Source organism: Dendrobates tinctorius, unplaced genomic scaffold (genome assembly GCF_039654945.1).
Source record: "Dendrobates tinctorius isolate UK_male_01 unplaced genomic scaffold, ASM3965494v1 ptg000016l, whole genome shotgun sequence".
NCBI classification, from domain to species: Eukaryota; Metazoa; Chordata; class Amphibia; order Anura; family Dendrobatidae; genus Dendrobates; species Dendrobates tinctorius.
This window is the reverse complement of record NW_027361684.1, coordinates 34642093-34663220: the sequence shown is the minus strand read 5'-3', so window position 1 is coordinate 34663220 and position 21128 is coordinate 34642093. Positions and strand designations below refer to the sequence as shown.

General features: G+C 48.1%; 1 protein-coding gene across 1 annotated transcript in view; it reads left to right on the top strand.

The window, feature by feature from the left end:
• Positions 1-3075: 3075 nt before the first annotated feature.
• Positions 3076-21128, top strand: part of RILP (Rab interacting lysosomal protein) — a 54684-nt gene continuing 36631 nt past the window's right edge. Inside the window, exon 1 of the mRNA XM_073565663.1 lies at positions 3076-3412. Within this exon, the coding sequence (XP_073421764.1) occupies positions 3137-3412 (276 nt within the window). The 5' untranslated portion in view covers positions 3076-3136. The remainder of the gene's footprint in view (positions 3413-21128) is intronic.

Here is a 21128-nt window from a genome sequence, read left to right as displayed (position 1 = left end):
TATGTCATTGTTAGGGTTTTGGAGTGTCTGGGCAATGAGGAGCCAGTGAAGGGATTGGCAGAGAGGAAAGGCTGGGGAATAGCGGGGGGACAGATGGATTAGTTGGGCAGCAGAGTTTAGGATAGATTGAAGGGGTCCGAGAGTGTCAAAAAGGAGGCCACAGAGTAGTAGATTGCAGTAGCCAAGACAGAAAATGATAAGGGCATGCACTAGCACTAGTGTTTTTGCAGATTCTTGGTTGAGGATCCGGGAGATATTTTTGAGTTAGAGTTGGCAGGACATGGAAAGGGCTTACAGATGTGGTTAGAAGGAGAGAGCAGAGTCAAGAGTTACCTCGAGGCAGCAAGGTTGTGAGACCGGGGATAGGGAGCAACCATTGACTTTGGATAGGTCTATTGGGGATTTGAGTGAGATGGGGAAAGCGGGTGAATTCTGTTTTGTCCATATTAAGTTTTAGAATTCAAGCAAAGAAGGATGAAATAGTAGACAGACATTGTGGGACACTGTTTAGTAAGGAAGTAATATTGGGTTCAGAGAGGCAGATCTGTGTGTCATCAACATAGAGGTGTTACTGAAAGCTGTGAGACTCTATGAGCCGTCCCAGGCCAAAAGTGTAGATGGAGAAGAGCAGGGGTCCTAGGACTGAACCTTGGGAGACACTGACAGACAGGGGGCAAGATGAGGTGGTGATGTGTGAGTGGGAGAGTCGGAAGCCAGATTGTAACAGGTCAAAGAGGGAGCAGGAGAAGAGGTGGGAGGACAGTTCAAGATGGATATGCTGTCCCAGTAATTTTGAGGCATAAGAGAAAAGTGATATGGGCAATGGCTAGACAGAGAGAATGGGTCAAGGGAGGGCTTTTTTTTTAATGAGTGTGATTGAGGCAAGTTAAAAGCAGAAGAGGTAGATATTAGTTATTAGAGAATAGTTGAAGAGATGAGTTAGGATTGGAATGAAAACTGGTGAGGTTTGGGATGAGGTGGAACGGGATGGGGTCAAGTGCACAGGTGGTGAGATGTGATCTATAGTGTAGAGAGGAAAGTTTATCTTCTGTAATGACAGAAAAGCTGGTTTTGGAAGAGAGCCGAGTAGTTATGAGGAGGGGCTGTGGGGAATGTAGGCTGAAGCTTTCTCTGATGTTGTCAATCTGCTGGAAGAATGAAGCAAAGTCTTCAGCGGAGATGAGAGTAGAGGGAGGAGGTGATGGGGACGGAGGAGAGAATTAGAAGTGTTGAATAGCTGTTTAGGGTTGTGAAACAGCGAGGATATGAGAGATGACAATAAGGTTTGTTTTGCAGTGTGGTCTTGAAATTGGTGAGGGACTGTTTATATGCGATGAAGTGCTCGTTGGAATAGGATCTTTTCCATCTTCGCTCAGCAACCCTGGAAGCCAGCTTCAGTTCTTTAGTCAGGCCGGTGTGCCAGGGTTGCCTGTTGATTGTGAAAGCTTTGGTATGTGTTAGGGGTGCAACTGATTCGAGAGCTGCAGCTGCTGTGGAGTTATATAATGCGGCAGCAGCAGCATCTGCATCATGCAAATAGCTTATGTTGTCCAGAGGGAGAAGGGGCTCAGAAAGTGAGAGTAAATCAAGGTGCTTGAGATTTCTGTGAGGGTGTGCAACTTTGTGGAATGGGGATTGCGCACATGGAGAGGAGAGGGAAGGGAATGTAAGTAGGTGTGGTCAGACGGGGAGAGGCAAGTTCAGGCTTGGACTGGCCCATAGGAGAACAGGAGAATCCTCCGGTAGGCCCCCATGCAGGAGTTTGCCACCACCCTCTTATATGAGCAGTATTTGGCACCATGCACTTGGTTCACCATATACAGGTGGCTGTGAGGACATTATATTGTATAGATGGGCTGTGGGGGACATTATACTGAATAGGGGGCTATTAAGGACATTATACTTGGGCTGTGAAGACATCATACTATTCCATCTGGCACAACAAATACTGAAAAACATGATACCTGCATTTTTTACTGTGGATTTCCAGTATTTTTCACCACCTATGACTTTAAATGGGTGACAGAAGTGACATGTGCTATTGTCTAAAACACCATGCAAAGCACAAAATATAGACGATAAAAAAACAAGATGTGAGCATGAAATTTCTCAAATCTCATCAAGTTCGCTGATATTTTGAAACGCAGCTGAACATTTGCATATTATAAACACATAAAACCGCTAAAAAACGCCTAGTGTGAACATAGCCTAAAGGTACCATCACACTTAGCGATGTACCAGTGATCCCGACAACGATATGACCCGGTCAGGATCGCTGGTGCATCGCTAAGTAGTCGCTAGTGAGCTGTCACACAGGCAGATCTCACCAGCGACATCGCAGGGGACGCTACTTAACTGTCAGATGAGGCGATCCTGATGTCCTCCCACCCGCGTCCATGCGTCGCCACAGCAGGAAGCTGACGACGAGAAACGGCCCAGGACGTTCTCGCGCGATCAGCGGGGGAGCCGGTCGGAGGTATCACACACAGCGATGTTGCTGCTGCGTCACAATACCAGTGACGTTATAGTGATATCGCTTAGTGTGACGGGGCCTTAAGACATCTGTCTGTGAGGTGACTGCATACATAGAGCAGATTTGCCATTTCTACATTAATTTATCTGAATCATTTCCAGCACTAACAATATAACGTTTTCCGGGCCTAGCAATGAGCATGATGCCCGGAGTGTGGCAATCCCCGCGGTCTCCAGTCCGCAGTCCCGGCACCACATCACAACAAGAGTGTGTCCACTGTCCAGATGCACCGGCGGGACAAGGTCATGCGGTGGGCGGGGCAACACATCGCTCAGTCAGCGGGCGGCATGTTTGTGGGCGGCCTGCTATTTGTGGGCGGGGCAATGCAGCGCCAGTCAGTGGGCGGCCTGCTGTTTGTGGGCGGGGCAATGCAGCGCCAGTCAGTGGGCGCCTGCTGTTTGTGGGCGGGGCAATATAGCGCCAGTCATTGGGCGGCCTGCTGTTTGTGGGCGGGGCAATGCAGCGCCAGTCAGTGGGCGCCTGCTGTTTGTGGGCGGGGCAATATAGCGCCAGTCATTGGGCGGCCTGCTGTTTGTGGGCGGGGCTACTGTGCGCCTTGTTTCTGTATTGACAGCTGCAGCGGCACAGGACGACAGCGGCGGGATGGAGGCACTGGAGCGAGTGTGGCTGCGGGCCCCGGGGCACCTCTCCCTGGAGGATGTGTACAGCATGGCGAAGAGCCTGGGCTCCGAGCTGCAGAAGCTGACCGAGCAGTACGGCCCGGAGTCGGTGTCCGGGGTGGTCCCGCAAGTGGTGCGCGTTCTGGAGCTGCTGGAGGGCTTCGCTGCCACCGGGAGAGAGCGGGGGCCCCCGGAGCATGAGCTGTTGATCCGGGCAGTGCAGAGCATGCATATGGGCAGGGACGAGCGCCCCGCACCGGTAAGGCTGATGCATTTCTAGTGTTATGTAACGTGTGGAACTACAAGTGCCAGCAGGTAGTGTGTAGCCCTGTGGGAGCTGTTCTCAGATATCTCCTGACACAGACTAATCATTGACCCCAGATTGTCTGCCAGCTGCTGCGACTACACAGAACCTTGTGCTGTGACATTAAGGCTACGTTCGCACCATGAGCTTTTATCGCGTTTTTCACGCTGTGTATTTTTGCAGCGTTTTACAGTTCGTCCACAATGGACGGGATTTATAGTAATCTCCTGCCCGCTGTGTAAATTCACCTGTGGTGCCATCTTCTGATCCGCAGCCGGGTAATTTCTCTTGTAGGTACGCTGAGTTTTCTGTGCAGATTTTCCCCATGGACTTGGAATAGATGTGGAAAATCCGCAGGTAAAAACACACCCACATTATTAGTGCGTCTACGCAGCGTAAGCGTGTAATCTGCATCTAAGACCGTATAACCCAGTGCTCAGTGATAACACATCGGATCGCTCGGCCCAGTATTTATACTATGGGGCAGCTCAGATCTGAGCTTATTGTCTCATGCCGATTCAGCATCAGAAACTCTGCTCACATGCACTCATACACATCAGACTGCACTCAGATGTCACCCCAGTGCAGTCCGATATACGGCGTGAGTCAGGCCATGGAGGAGAAGGAGACCTTTACTTTCTCCGTCTCCTCCGCAGCTGTGATCCGATACGGTCATGCGAGAGGCTCGGAGCACTGACACTGCCCATGATCGCAGCAGAGCAGGAGCCGAGGGTCATTAGAGTATCACATCCGATACTTGCGCATCTGATGCCGTACGCTGGTGTGGTGACCCCAGCCTTAGAATGTAAATAGTAGGAAGTTTCAAAAGCAAAGCAGCTTTATTTAAAGCATGACACACCAAACAGAGACAAAAAAACACGATAAAACGCAAGTAAACTAAGAAATTTTACCGCGTCAAAAATACAAAAAACACTGTGGAAACGTAGCTGTCAACTACAGGACCACCGCTGCGCTATCAATCAGGACCCCTTAGAAAATGATACAAGTCACATGCGCCTTCGGCAGTGGTGCCGGACCAGTGCTAGCAGTGCCATATGGGTCACGTGACGTTGTTGTTTCATGTGACCGCTGCAACCAATCAGCTGCTGCTGCTCATCAACGTTCTGTTTGCACGGACGTCCACTCTGAGGGAATAGTAACGGCTGCAGCCAGTCAGCGGCCACAAGACACAGCAGTGTCACGTGAGCGATGGGAGAACCGTCTCTGATGTAGCTGGGACGGCTCCGCGGCGTGCGGTTAGTATAAGCACTTCTTATTTTACTCAGGGAACTCCTGTCCACGGAGTGTCATAACTCTTATAAGCTCCTATCCCAGTTTTACATCAGTGGTACCAATGGATGGGACCACAGCAACTAAAGGCTTCATGTTTATTTCTCAGAACAAGATTTAGGAGCCATTTTTCAAAGATAAAAAAGTTTCCTGTTCCCCCAAATTGACATCTAATTAAAAGCTGCTGCTGCCACCAGGATGCAGTGATGCCCCCCTTCCACTTCAGTGGTGCGGATTCAGAACGGTGCAACAAGCCATCAGTAATAGGGCAGCAGGAGATCTGTGTGATCCGCGGTGCCACAGTAATAGGGCAGCAGGAGATCCGTGTGATCCGCGGTGCTGCAGTAATAGGGCAGCAGGAGTTCAGTGTGATCCGCGGTGCTGCAGTAATAGGGCAGCAGGAGATCAGTGTGATCCGCGGTGCTGCAGTAATAGGGCAGCAGGAGATCAGTGTGATCTGCGGTGCCACAGTAATAGGGCAGCAGGAGATCAGTGTGATCCGCGATGCTGCAGTAATAGGGCAGCAGATCAGTGTGATCCGCGGTGCTGCAGTAATAGGGCAGCAGGAGACCTGTGTGATCCGTCGTGCTGCAGTAATAGGGCAGCAGGAGACCTGTGTGATCCGCGGTCCCGCAGTAATAGGGCAGCAGGAGACCCGTGTGATCCGCGGTGCCACAGTAATAGGGCAGCAGGAGACCTGTGTGATCCGCCGTGCTGCAGTAATAGGGCAGCAGGAGACCTGTGTGATCCGCCGTGCTGCAGTAATAGGGCAGCAGGAGACCTGTGTGATCCGCCGTGCTGCAGTAATAGGGCAGCAGGAGATCTGTGTGATCGGCCGTGCTGCTGTAATAGGGCAGCAGGAGAGCCGTGTGATCCGCGGTGCCGCAGTAATAGGGCAGCAGGAGATCTGTTTGATCCGCTGTGCCGCACTAATAAGGCAGCAGGAGAGCCGTGTGATCCGCGGTTCCACAGTAATAGAGCAGCAGGAGATCCGTGTGATCAGCGGTGCCACAGTAATAGGGCAGCAGGAGATCCGTGTGATCCACTGTGCCACAGTAATTGAGCAGCAGGAGATCTGTGTGATCCGCCGTGCCGCAGTAATAGGGCAGCAGGAGAGCCGTGTGATCCGCGGTGCCACAGTAATAGGGCAGCAGGAGATCTGTTTGATCCGCTGTGCCGCACTAATAAGGCAGCAGGAGAGCCGTGTGATCCGCGGTTCCACAGTAATAGAGCAGCAGGAGATCCGTGTGATCAGCGGTGCCACAGTAATAGGGCAGCAGGAGATCCGTGTGATCCACTGTGCCACAGTAATTGAGCAGCAGGAGATCTGTGTGATCCGCTGTGCCACAGTAATGGGGCAGCAGGAGATTCCCGGTGCCACAGTAATAGGGCAGCAGGAGATCTGTGTGATCCGCGGTGCCACAGTAATAGAGCAGCAGGAGATCTGTGTGATCCGCGGTGCCACAGTAAAAGAGCAGCAGGAGCTCCGTGTAATCCACGGTGCCACAGTAATAGAGCAGCAGGAGATCCGTGTGATCCGCTGTGCCACAGTAATAGAGCAGCAGAAGAGCCGTGTGATCCGCTTTGCCACAGTAATAGAGCAGCAGGAGATCCGTGTGATCCGCTTTGCCACAGTAATAGAGCAGCAGGAGCTCCGTGTGATCCACGGTGCCAGAGTACTAGAGCAGCAGGAGCTCCGTGTGATCCACGGTGCCAGAGTACTAGAGCAGCAGGAGCTCCGTGTGATCCGCGGTGCCAGAGTACTAGAGCAGCAGGAGCTCCGTGTGATCCGCGGTGCCAGAGTACTAGAGCAGCAGGAGCTCCGTGTGATCCGCGGTGCCAGAGTACTAGAGCAGCAGGAGCTCCGTGTGATCCGCGGTGCCAGAGTAATAGAGCAGCAGGAGCTCCGTGTGATCCGCGGTGCCAGAGTAATAGAGCAGCAGGAGCTCCGTGTGATCCGCGGTGCCAGAGTAATAGAGCAGCAGGAGCTCCGTGTGATCCGCGGTGCCAGAGTAATAGAGCAGCAGGAGCTCCGTGTGATCCGCGGTGCCAGAGTAATAGAGCAGCAGGAGCTCCGTGTGATCCGCGGTGCCAGAGTAATAGAGCAGCAGGAGCTCCGTGTGATCCGCGGTTCCAGAGTAATAGAGCAGCAGTAGATCCGTGTGATCCGCTGTGCCACAGTATTAGGGCAGTAGGAGCTCCGTGTGATCCACGGTGCCAGAGTAATAGGGCAGCAGGAGATCCGTGTGATCCGCGACGCCGTGCGCAGACTGACCCGCAGGCTTGTTCGCAGGGAACGTATTGGCATCAGTTTCCACTTCTGCAATGTTCAGATGACAGATTCGCTGCCTTTTACAGTGACCGCGTACTGGATCCTCGCGCTGCAGAAACAACCTGCAGAGTAATTTCCCCAGTGTTGTGGATCTGACACTTGGAGCATTGGCCGATACTATGCAGATGGTGAAGTTGGCGATGTACATTTATTATTTCCACATAGTAACCTGAGCACTAACTGCACAATTATGGGTGTTTCACCGCTGCAAGAATTCTACAGCAAATAAGTGGATTTTGTTCTGCGTGGATGAGCTGTTTGTGATGGGGAGAAGCTGATGTCAGGGATGTCTGTCAGCGGTTCATATGCTCTACATATTAAATGCACACAGATATTGAAAGTGACCAAGTGTCCATAGAGGGCTTATAACTTTACCGGTGCAACAGGTTAGTTGGAAAGCATGTAGATTATATTATTAGGTCCTGGTCACATCTGCGTTTATTAGAGAATCACTCTTGGCAAACATTGTATCCCCCTAATCCTTTGTAAGTTTGTATGTCATGTAGTGTAAGTGCATTAATATGTTCACCGATCGCCGTCTTCCCTGGTTTGCAGCGAGGCACCAGTCCTCATCTGTCGTGTGACTTCAAGTCAGCTTAGCTGGATCACACACCAGTTTATGTGGACCTGAAGTAGCTTTCGTAATGTAAGGGCATGGAGGTTTGATCTGGGGCTGTCTAGGCTTGCACAATGGTAACTGCCCCTGTGTGAGCCACAAGAGGATCGGAGAGGTGCTGGAAACTAACGAAGACTGTGTTCTGTAAGTACCCGTATATACTTGAGTATAAGCTGAGATTTTCAGCCCATTTTTTTTCTGAAAGTGCCCCTCTGCTTATACTTCATTTATTGTTCCAGGAGGGGGGAGGGGGAGCGGCAGGAGTCGGCGGCTGTCGGATCATACTCGTCCCCTCCTGGCGCAGTCTCTGCACTTCCCTACTTCTCAGATGGTCTCCGGCAGCTCTTCCTGTGTTCAGCGGTCACGTGGTACCGCTCACTAAAGTAATGAATATGCTCACGACTCCACTCCCATAGGCGTGGAGCGCATATTCATTACTTTAATGAGCGGTACCACGTGACCGCTGAACACTGGAAGGAACTGCCGGCCCTGGGATGACGGAGAAAAAAATTGGGCTGAAAGTCCCCCTCTTGTCTTATATTATAGCAGAGGGTGCGGTGACGTGGTTAGTGCGCGCTGCGCCCCCTGCATTCTGAACGTCACTGACTGATGACGTGGCAGATAGCTGTGAGCAGCCATGGACGCAGGACAGGTGAGTATCTGACACCCAGCGACAGAGAAGTGAGTATGTCATTTTTTTTTTTTTTTTTTTTTTACATGCAGCAGCAGCATGGGGGCAGCACATGGGGGAATAATCTATGGAGCTTCTTATGGGGGCAGCATATAGGGGAACAATCTATGGAACTTCTTATGGGGGCAGCATATGGGGGAATAATCTATGGAGCTTCTTCTGGGGACACCATATGGGGGAATAATCTATGGAACATTTCCCACCCTAGGCTTATACTCGAGTCAATAAGTTCTCCCAGTTTTTTGTGGCAAAATTAGGGTCGGCTTATACTCGGGTCGACTTATGCTCGAGTATATACGGTACTTCTGAAAGCCTATTGTTTCTTTTTCTCCGTCATAGTAGTGCGTATAATAATGTTAGTGGGTGATGTCATATGAGTAGTGCACCACTGATCAAAGAATTTCCCCAAGGAAAACTATATCACATTTCTAAAGCTGGCCATACATATTACATCGATGTTGGCTGACTGACCCCTGTTCTCGGCCAAGCGCTTCTGTGTTTTCTATGAGACAGGCACTGCCAGACAAACAAAAGGATTGGGCGATTGAATTCCAGTTGCTGATCCTAATATCTTGTGACATAATCTGTCTGGGGACAGTCGGAAGGACCCAATGCAATTTAGGTTGCCCTTCCCCACAAAAAATTCTTTTAAACCCTGTTGGTCTTGGAAGGTTCAGATGAACAAGTTGTCCATGAAGCAGCAGATTTCTCTGTTGTCTTTCCCTGTTTCAGCTATGAACTTTTCATCTTTCTAACCTCTCCAAGCAGTCTGCAAATAGCACTTCATAAAACACTCAGATACACTTAAAAAAGTGAGTGTGAAACAAGATTGTTTATCAGTTTCCCATTTAAGTGCTCTGGAATCCTATTAAAGGGGTTGTTTGACTGAGGTCAGTGATTGGCTGCAGTGGTCATGTGACTAGAGCTGGACTGCATTCAATGACGTTCCATTCCAGTCACTTTGTTCGCTGCAGCAAATCTGGCCTCAGGGCTCTGAAGGCAACAGGACTTCGTCCAGTGCAGATCACTGCAGTAGCCTGTGCTGCAGTGGCAAGGATTGAAGTGTTGGCTATATTTGTTTGTTTCATACCTTCTGCCCACGTTTTTTACAAGTTGGGTGACCCCTATAGTGGATTTGTTCCCTTCAAGCAAACGAGTGATCTGAAAATTCTGCAGTGCGTTGCTTTTTGCATTGACTCTGGAACCCATTGTGGAGGCCATAAGGACACATGGGTCAGTGGTGGAGAAAGTGGCTCTATATGAGGACCACCTCTTGATTTTTTGTGAAGAGGGTGCATTAGTTGCTCCCAACCCTTGGATTTACTGTTTAGCATCCCGGCTGCAGCTTATGAGGATTAAATCTGGAATTGCAAACAGGTAGTGGCTAGACTATTGGCACTCCCGGATAAGGCTTGTGGGGGTTTCTTCTCTCTTTGGTTTAATCTGAAGCTCTGTTTGTCGGATTGGAGGGCTTCTAGCCATGGGATTCGGTTGAAAGCAGGGCTGTGGAGTCGGTAAGCCACAGTTGCGACTCCGACTCCTGGATTTTATCAGGCTCCGACTCCGACTCCTTCATAAATGGCCAATTCATAACAACAAATTTACTGTTGTAAAATATTAAACATCGTGCTTATTCAGTTTCTCACCATCATATAAGTAATCAGACCACTTAGAGCAAAAACTACATTTATTAGAATACAATTAGAATATACTGTAGCAAATAACTTTTATAAACTTTTCTAAACTGTAAGTAAATATGCAATAAACACTGTTATGCAGTTAATAAGAAGAAATCTATACATTTGTCCTCAGAAAAAGTATTGCCTCTGTCAGATCCTCCTTCATGGATGCCCTCAAATCTGATCTAATTATTTTGAGAGCAGAGAACAACCTCTCTACACTAACTTGTGTTGGTGGCAAAGCAGTAACCACTCGGGCAACATCTCTGACAATGTCAGGATACAGAGGAATCGCTTGCTGCACTGTTATTTTTGATGAACGGTCAAATTTCTCAATTTCTTTTAGTGCACATGAAAAATTCTGCTGAAATGTACTGGCTGTGTTCCTTGATGGGAATGACTCTTCTTCTATGCGGGAACGCTTTGCACGGTCCTTGTGATCCAAATATTTTTCGAAATTAAATTCTTCATCAGTTGATGATGAGGGTGAAGATGTGGCAGGACGACCAAATTCTTCTTGTTCCTCCTGACTGTTCTGCAACCCTTTCATCCTTACTGCTATTTCAAACAGAGCTTCTTTTCCTTTACTTAGCTGTTGATCATCTAGAAGAATCCGATGCATTGGGTCTACATAAACAGCTGCCAAAAGAATGTTATTTTGTAATAGTAGCTCCTCTCTCCGTTTCATTGATGTAGCAATAACACTTGCAATTAACCCTCCTCTTTGGGACAGGCGAAACATCAGTTTCTTCCACTCCTTTAAGAAAATACCTGGAGTTAAGTCCTCTGCTTGTAATTTTTTAGTCACTGTAAATGGGTGCTCTAGCAATTTTTCCAGCTCAGTCACCTGATTCCACTGACTTTCATTTAGCGTCAGTTGAGGGTTAGCCATGTCTACAAGAAAGGTTTTCAGTTCAACCAAGCGCTGAATCATTAAGTAAGTACTGCCCCATCGTGTGGCTTGATCAATAATTGCCCCTTTTCCAGCACGTCTCTTCAAAATTGAGTCAACTTTAGGGGTTCTGGCAACAGTAGCCAATTTTCTCACCTTGCCAGTCAGTGCAGCAGCATGTCCTTCTTGCAGACTGTCTCTTATAGCCAGCTGTAGCGTATGCACAACACAGCGCATGTGATGAATGAAAGAACATATTGACACAGTTTCAACAAGATCATCTAAACTATCATGTTGCTGTTCATCTGAAGCAACTTCAGTTTGCTCCTCAGTTACAATACTGTGTTCCTCTATTTCAAATATTTCTGTGTCTGTGGACCCAGAATGTTCTTCTAGCTGCTGGTCACCATCATTACTCTCATTCATTAGCTTAATAGTACTTATCATATTTGAAGCATTGTCAGTTACGACAGAAAGAACTTGCTCTTTTTTAAGTTCATCGTCTTGCAGAACCTTTTCCACCAAGACCTGGAGAAACTCACTGGTGTGATGAGCTTTGGTGTCTTTTACTGCCAATGTCTTGGTAACTATTTCATTTTTGTCACAAACAAATCGGACATTGATGGCAAAATAGTTCACTCTGTGACGTGTGCAGGCATCCATTTTAAGAAACAGAAAGTGTCCCTTGAGAGTTTTTTTTAAGTTCTTCCTTTTGTTTAAAAGCTTCTTCAATTACTAATTTTCTAATACTCTCTCTCTCCAGAGAAACACCAAGCTTGCGGGCCATTTCCCCATTCAGACACAAAAAAGCTGGTCGTGAAAATAATGAAATAGGCACACTATCCTTTACAACAAGCTCTATGATCTGTTTTTTAAATGTATTTACTGTCATTGTCACAGTAACTTTGTCACTGACAAAATATCTTGCAACTGATGGCTGCAAAGTTCTCTGCTCCTTTGTTTGGCTGGAAGAGCTGGGCACTGGTTCATTGGTTTGGATGCAGTCTTTCTCATCCACTGCTCTCAGTACTTCTGGATGAAAGCGCTGTAAATGTCTCTTTAGATTAGAAGCTCTGGTAGGAGCATTTTTATCTTTGCCTGAATATGCACTCATCTTGGCTTCACAGCATTTGTTTTCGTCTGGATCATTTGTCATACACTGACAGACATAATGTTTTCTATCTTGAGTGATGGTGAAATGTTCAAATACAGCTGATTTAATGTGATGCTTCTTTGACATTCTCAGGTTTTTAATTCTGCATTCACAATCCAAATGACAATTGTTTTTCCTAAAAACAATTGTACAAAATTGCCAGGTCGTACAACTGATATAGTGGTCAGTAATACTGTTATTATTCCTCATGTACTCACAGTTAACTGATGCAAAGTTTGTTGAAAGGATAATACTTCTTACAGTCTTCCTCTTCTGAGTAGCAGGCAGCTGTGAGATGCTTGGAAGACGCACACCTAGTATGATCTAGTCTAGAGGAGGAGCTTTACTACTAAGAATTTGCAACACATTTTCACTTTCAGTTTCATACATTGTAAGTAGGGGGGGTTGGGGCAGCATGAGGTTAACCAAGTATAAGATTAGATAAGGGCAGTGGAGAACAGTGACACACAAGAAGTAAGAAATGTCTCTCTCTCCAGCAGAACTGCTTATCACTGTTGTTCATAGTTTGATAGAACATATATATTTGAGTAACATTTATAAAATTCATATGAAAGTTCAATTATGAAATATTAATACTTTTTTTTTTTTAAAGCTGGAGTCGGTACATTTCTACCGACTCCAACTCCAACCAAAACTAACTCCGACTCCACGACTCCGACTCCACAGCCCTGGGAAAGTGTGGCACCTGGTATAATTAACATTATTTCTCCCGGGAGCTGACTTTGTCATGCAGGCATACAAGGAGCAATTGCAGTCACTGCTCACAGCTCTGAGAGCACTGGCTGTTAGCACACCCTGGCACTGACCGTTCGCGGTGCAGTGCATCACAGTAAAACCAGCTGTCAATCAGTGCTAGGGCGTGCTTACAGCTGCTGCTCTTAGTGCTGTGATGTGAGCAGTGACTCTAATTGCTCTGGGCTCACTTGCATGACAGAAAGCCAGTGGCTCCTGGCAGGGCTGACATCAGGACATTGCTGCCCTTGCTGCTGCATGGGGCCCAGTGAGCAGAAGTAAAGAGGGGAGGGGGCCCAGACTCAGTCCGGACCCTACCTCTTGTGTTTCTGCTCACTGGGCCCCAGGGTATGATAAAGTATTGTGAGTATGGAGCCTTCCCAGTGCTGCACGGCAATCCAAACTGAATGGTCGTGCAGCTCCAAGGGAGTCCCCTTGCCTCTCTGATGACTTGCAGGTTGCTGATGGTACATGATGACTATCCAGAAGTGGAGCAAGGTGCGCTTACAGGGGATCGTGAGAGGTAAGTATGAAAACTTTTAATTCATCTTATTTAAAAAAAATTTTTTAAAAAAAGGCTTGGTAAGCATGATAATGAATTAAAGGAGTGGGATGGGGGACAGCAAATGATGTATGCAGTTGCTGAGGTGGGGGAGCACAAATAATGAATTGGGGGTAGGGAACAGCAGATGATGAATTGAGGGTGAGGGGTGGAGAGAGCAAATGATGATGAATAAACTGTGGGGGTGGAAGAGAGAGGCCATGACATAATGAATTAAGGTGGAGGGAAGCATGTAAATATATCCAGCGCATGCGCAGTGACGAGTGGCTAACGGCGCATGCACACTGGAACTGGATGTATGTACCCAGCTTCATTTACTGTCACGGGCTCTGACCTTGTTTGCCACTGCGCAAGCATGGGGAACCACTCAATACTGAGCAAGCGCGGGATTTTAGAGCAGATCCCCGCTTTGTCGGCGCACCCTGGAATAGCAGTAAGAGTGCATGGGTGTCGACAATAACGAGCACGTGACTGAAAGAAAATGAAGCGCCACCCCATGACTGAAATAGAAGGTACTGTAACTATACAAAGCGATTTCTGGAGATGATTACGGCGCCGTTTTGAATGAAAACCAATGTGTCGCACATCGCATGGCTAACGGCACACTGGGGACAGTTTAGTTGCTACAAATGACGTGACAGGTTCCCTTTAATAATAATGCCATAGGCGCGCTTCACTCTGCTGAGGAACTACATCATCATCATCATCCAATCAGTAGAAGTGTCACCCCAGTGGGGGGGAGGTCGCAGACAAAAATACAAAAATAGGCTTTGTGATCGAAAGTAAAAGAAAGTGAATATCGTACACCAGACGTCTGGTTCAACACTATTATGCCGTCAGCCCATGTATTTTTCAGCACAATCTTCTATAACGAATAGTAATAAAAAGAAACACCTTTCTATATTTCATGATTGTTTCCAATTGAAGGCTGCTGCCAGAGGCTTTGCACGCAGTAACGTACCGTGCAGGGGATCCGCTCCAACACGCTAGAGAACAGGTTGGATATGAGACTGCACTTCACCTTTATTTTCTGCCATTCTGTATGCGAGATCTTCATTGTTAAACATTGCTTTCCGTTCATCAGACGGGGTATTGTTTTCCACACTGTAGTGTGCAGATGTTCTGCACCGGTGCTACTCTGTTACACAAATAGTATAATGGTATTGTTGGAAGCTCTCCTTTTATGTGAGCAGATGAAGGGATAATAACATTTAGGGCTCATTATTATTATTATTATTATTATTATTATTTATTGTTATAGCGCCATTTATTCCATGGCGCTTTACATGTGAGGGGGGTATACATAAAAACAAGTACAATAATCTTAAACAATACAAGTCATAACTGGTACAGGAGGAGAGAGGACCCTGCCCGCGAGGGCTCACAATCTTCAAGGGATGGGTGATAATACAGTAGGCGAGGGTAGAGCTGGTCGTGCAGCGGTTTGGTCGATCGGTGGTTACTGCAGGTTATAGGCTTGTCGGAAGAGGTGGGTCTTCAGGCTCTTTTTGAAGGTTTCGATGGTAGGTGAGAGTCTGATATGTTGTGGTAGAGAGTTCCAGAGTAGGGGTGATGCGCGAGAGAAATCTTGTATGCGATTGTGGGAAGAGGAGATAAGAGGGGAGTAGAGAAGGAGATCTTGTGAGGATCGGAGGTTGCGTGCAGGAAAGTACCGGGAGACGAGGTCACAGATGTATGGAGGAGACAAGTTGTGGATGGCTTTGTATGTCATGGTTAGGGTTTTGTAATGGAGTCTCTGGGCAATTGGGAGCCAGTGAAGGGATTGACAGAGGGGAGAAGCTGGGGAATAGCGGGGGGACAGGTGGATTAGTCGGGCAGCAGAGTTTAGAATAGATTGGAGGGGTGCGAGAGTGTTTGAGGGGAGGCCGCAGAGCATGAGGTTGCAGTAGTCAAGGCGAGAGATGATGAGGGCATGGACTAGGGTTTTTGCAGATTCTTGGGTGAGGAATGAACGGATGCGTGAAATATTTTTGAGTTGAAGTCGGCAGGAAGTGGAAAGGGTTTGGATATGTGGTTTGAAGGAGAGATCAGCATCAAGGATTACTCCGAGGCAGCGAGCTTGTGGGACTGGGGAGAGTGGGCAGTCATTTACTGTAATTGATAGGTTCGTAGGGGGGGTCACGTGAGATGGGGGAAAGATGATGAATTCTGTTTTGTCCATGTTGAGTTTCAGATATCTAGTGGAGAAGAAGGATGAAATAGTGGACAGACATTGAGGGATTCTGGTTAGTAGGGAGGTGATATCTGGTCCAGAGATGTAGATCTGTGTGTCATCAGCATAAAGATGATACTGAAAGCCATGAGATTCTATGAGCTGTCCCAGGCCAAAGGTGTAAATAGAGAACAGCAGGGGCCCTAGGACTGAACCTTGTGGGACTCCGACAGATAGGGGGCGAGGTGAGGAGGTGGTGTGTGAGTGGGAGACGCTGAATGTCCGGTCTGTTAGGTATGATGAGATCCAGGAGAGGGCCAAGTCTGTGATGCCGAGGGATGAGAGGGTCTGTAATAATAGGGAATGGTCCACTGTGTCAAAGGCAGCCGACAGGTCCAGGAGGAGGAGGACAGAGTAGTGTCGCTTGCTCTTGGCAGTTAAGAGGTCATTGGTGACCTTAGTAAGGGCAGTTTCAGTGGAGTGGTGTGACCGGAAGCCAGATTGTAAGCGGTCGAAGAGGGAGCAAGAAGAGAGATGGGAGGACAGTTCAAGGTAGACGTGTTGTTCCAGTAGCTTGGAGGCGTATGGGAGAAGTGATATAGGGCGATAGCTAGATACAGAGGATGGGTCAAGAGAGGGCTTTTTGAGGATAGGTGTGATGGAGGCATGTTTAAAGCTTGAGGGGAAAACACCAGTTGTTAGTGATAGGTTGAAGAGATGGGTTAGGGTTGGGATGAAGACTGTGGTGAGGTTTGGGATGAAGTGGGATGGGATCGGGTCGAGTGCACAGGTGGTGAGATGTGATCTTGAGAGTAGAGTGGAGAGTCGATCTTCTGTAATGGTGGAGAAGTTGGTTTTGAAGGTGGAGGGCTGGGAAGTCGGGAGGAAGGGCTCTGGGGGTTGTTGACCAAAACTGTCCCTGATGTTATCAATTTTCTGCTTGAAAAATGAGGCAAAGTCTTCAGCTGAGATGAGTGGGGAGGGAGGAGGTGCTGGGGGGCGGAGGAGAGAATGCAGGCTCATGCAGACAAGCGTATTAATAGGGTGTGCGCTGTCGGATTTTTAACAGGATAGTGCACTGATCCATGTTATTCAATAATGCTGTTCAGATGAACAATATTTTTTTTTCTCTCAGTCCGACTGTCCTTGAGAACAAGAATCGCAACTTGCACTACTTTCTTCCAAATTTTGGGTGGGGCTCACCCATTTAAATCAATGGGTGCGTAAAAAAAAATAAAACAAAAACAACAAACCCACATGGACCATCCAAGTGGCATCCGATTTTTACAGCTACAGTTTACTATCTTTATAATAGAAATGTATTTATTCTGTACATTTTTTTTAATGCAATAGTATGAAAACAGATCGCACGCAGACATCACATGGATGTAAAAACTGGGCACACGGATGAAAATCGGATGTAAGTTAGAAAAAAAGTCTGAGTTTTCTGGATGACACTCGGACGCTTATTTTCATTTGCTAACTGTATACCTTTATGCATAGTTGTATGTAAGTTGAACAGAGCAGGTCAGATATAACCTTGGTCAGATTTGACATCATTTGAAGTGTGACCTCTTTAAAGTGTTACATCAGAAATATACCAGAAATAGTCCAGAAATCAGTCAGAAGGTAAGAATAATCACTGCTTTCTTATTTTACTTGCCTTTCCATACCCTGCTCTTTAACCATGCTCACATTTGCCCTCACCGTTTTTGCTCCACTAATCTTCACTCTCAGCCATCCTCAAACCCCTGCACCCTAGAACCAAATAACTATCTCACCCTCTCTCCACCCCACTTCGCTTCATCATCAGAACTGCTCCTTAATGTAATGTCACGTGTGACTGGATACACCGCCTCCAGCAGGGCGAATTTCTATAACACCCGTGAACCTGGATATACCGCCTCCAGCAGGGCAAATTTAAACAGAGTTAAGGGAAACACCCATGAAACCATTACAATGGAGAGCCCTGCAATAGGGAACAGGGACGTGGAGACCTCCTGCACTCCCCTGAGTCAGTGTCCCTACACTCCTGACGATCCCTAGGCAGGTTCTTCTCCTGGCGACGAGCTGGATACCTCAAATCCCTAGCTCGCCCTGCACCTATCCCTTTCTAGTGAACTGGACGGTGCAGAAACTAATCCGACCACTGCACTAATACACACACACAAGGAAAGTGACAGAGCTCCCCTGAGCTGCCAGGAACTCCTCTCTGTAGTTCCTTCCTTTACCAGACTTGGTTGGAAATGAGCAATATCACCAACAGTGAGTGAGACCACCTGCTACTCCTTTATAGGTAGGAGCCAGGGAATCACACCTGCTTCATAATCACGTGCAATAACACTAACGGCCACCGGGGGCAACCAAACTAACCAGAGTGCAATGACCCTAACGACCACCGGGGGGCAAAACTAGAACTAAAACAACCACAGTGTAATGACACTAATGGCCACCGGGGGCAAAACTAACTTTAAGCCAACAGCTTAAAGAAAAAAAAGGTTACTTGTGCAAAATCTGTCATAATCCTCAGACCTCTCCTACTAAAATACAATACAAGTCGGTCACTCTCTTTCACCCACCTGCTTTCCCTTTCTCTGCTTCTTCTCACTGCTGGCGACCTATCCCCCAATCCTGCCCCCCCGCCTCATACATCCCACTAATCCTCACCCCTATCTTTCTCACACTAAGGGCTCATACTCACTTGCGAGAGACCCGCACTATTCTCGTGCGAGTCTCTTGCATGAAAACCTGGCACTGCCACCGGCACTGGGACCGGAGTGTGCGGCTGCATAGAAATACATGTAGCCACACGCTCCGGTCCCAGTACCGGTGGCAGTGCCAGGTTTTCATGCGAGAGACTCGCACGAGAATAGTGCGGGTCTCTCGCAAGTGAGTATGAGCCCTAAGAGAAACTACCGCAATCCCTCACACTTAAAACCTGTGCCACTGACCCCCACCCTCTCTCTGGAGCACTTTGGAATGCCCGCTCCGTCTGCAACAAGCTCCGCATGACCCAAGACCTCTTTACCTCCCGCAACCTTAACTTCCTGGCCCTCACTGAGACCTGGCTGACACGGCCTCCCCGGCCGCATTGAGTTATGGCGGCCTCCACTTTACCCACACTCCTCGCCCTGGCAACACACATGGTGGAGGAGTGGGTTTCCTCCTTTCTAAAAACTGCTCCTTCAACCCTATCCAACCTCCACCCTCCCTTATCCTCCCTTCTTTCGAGGTTGACTCTGTCCGTATCTACCCTCCCTCTAATCTCCAAATGGCTGTCATATACCGACCACCAGGCTCAGCCACCGCCTTCATCGACCAATTCTCCACCTGGCTCCTCCACTTTCTCTCTGCTGACATCCCCACCATATTCATGGGGGACTTCAACATCCCCATTGACACCCAGCAGCCTCCAAACTCCTGTCACTTACCTCATCCTTTGGACTTACTCTGTGGTCCTCCACAGCCACCCACACAGATGGACATACATTAGACCTCATCTTCACCTGCCTCTGTTCCCTACCCAATCTCACAACTTCTCCCTTCCCCCTATCTGACCACCGTCTACTCGCCTTCTCATCCTCGTCCAGCCACTAGCACATCCTCGCAGAAACCTTGCACACCTAGACATTAACAGACTCTCAGACTCTCTTCTACCTCTGTCCTCCATATCTTCACTCCACAACATGGACAGTGCCACCGCTTTCTACAACGCCACCCTCACATCAGCCATAGACTCAGTCGCCCCTCTCATGCATGGCAAAGTGTGACAAATAGGCAAGACTGGCACAACAACCTCACCAAAAAACTTCAGCAAGCATCAAGGGTCGCGGAGTGGTGTTGGAAGAAAACACGCCAGCCAGACGACTTCACTGGTTTCAAACAAGCTACACTTGCCTTCAAATCAGCCCTCACCTCTGCTAAACAGACCTATTTCACAAACCTTATATCTTCATTATCCCACAAACCAAAACAACTGTTCAGCACATTTAACTCTCTCCTCCGCCCACCACCACCTCCAACTCCACTCATCTCTGCTGAGGACTTTGCCACCTACTTCAAAAAGATCAACCAAACGAGGCAAACCTTTACTGTACCACCACCCCAACCACTCCATATACCAGACCTTTGCCCTTCCCTAATAACCTCCCTCTCCAACATCACTGAAGGAAAGCTTACTCATCTCCTTTCCAAATCACACTTCCCCCACCTGTGCACTTGACCCCATCCCTTCCTACCTGCTCCCCAACCTCACTATCACGATCATTCCAGCCCTATCCCATCTCCTAAACCTATCACTATCTTCTGGTACCTTCCCCTCTGCCTTCAAACATGCCACCATAACACCCATCCTCAAAAAATCAAACTTTGACCCAACTATGCCCAGCTATCGCCCCTTATCACTGCTCCCGTTTGCTTCCACACTCCTTGAACAGCATGTTCATGCTCAACTTTCCTCCCACCTCTCATCTAACTCCCTCCTTGACATCCTCCAATCTGGCTCCCCCCCCACCACCACTCCATTGAAACTGCCCTGACCAAAATTACTAATGACTTACTCACAGCCAAAACTAACAGACAGTTCTCCATCCTCCTACTTCTCGACCTGTCCTCTGTCTTCGACACAGTTGACCACTGCCTACTGCTACAAATTCTTTCTTCCTTTGGCATCAAAGACCTTGCCCTGTCCTGGATTGCTGCATACCTTTCTGACAGCACATTCGGCGTTTCCCACTGCCACACTACCTCTTCATCCCGCCCTCTCTCTGTTGGAGTCCCCCAAGACTCTGTCCTGGGGCCCCTACTTTTTTCCATCTATACTCTTGGCCTAAGGCAACTCATAAAGTCCCATGGCTTCCAGTACCACCTGTATGCAGACAACACTCAGATCTACCTCTCTGCTGTCCAGAATCCCGGAGTGTCTAACAGCCATATCCTCCTTTTTCACCTCTCGCTTCCTAAAACTCAATATAGACAAAACTGAACCCATTATCTATCCTCCATCTCACATATGTTCCCTACCCGATCTATCTATCATGGTAAACGGCATCACGCTCTCTCCTGCACCTGAAATCCGCTGCCTTGGAGTAACTCGTGACTCTACCCTGTCCTTCAAACCACACGTCCAAACTCTTGCCACCTCTTGTCGCCTCCAACTCAAAAATATTTCCAGAATACTTCCCTTCCTCAGCCCTCAATCTACTAAAACTTTTATACATGCACTCATTATCTCCCGCCTTGACTACTGCAACACTCTCCTCTGTGGCCTCCCTGCTAACTCTCTTGCACCACTCCAGTCTGTCCTCAACTCTGCTGCCCGACTAATCCACCTCTCTCCTCTCTACTCCCCTGTCTCTCCCCTCTGTAAATCCCTCCACTGGCTCCCAATTCACCAACGCATCCAGTTCAGATTACTAACACTGACCTACAAAGCCATCCACAACCTTTCCCCAGGGCTGTGGAGTCGGAGTCGTGGAGTCGGAGTCGGTGCTCATTTTGGTGGAGTCGGAGTTGGTATAAAATGGACCGA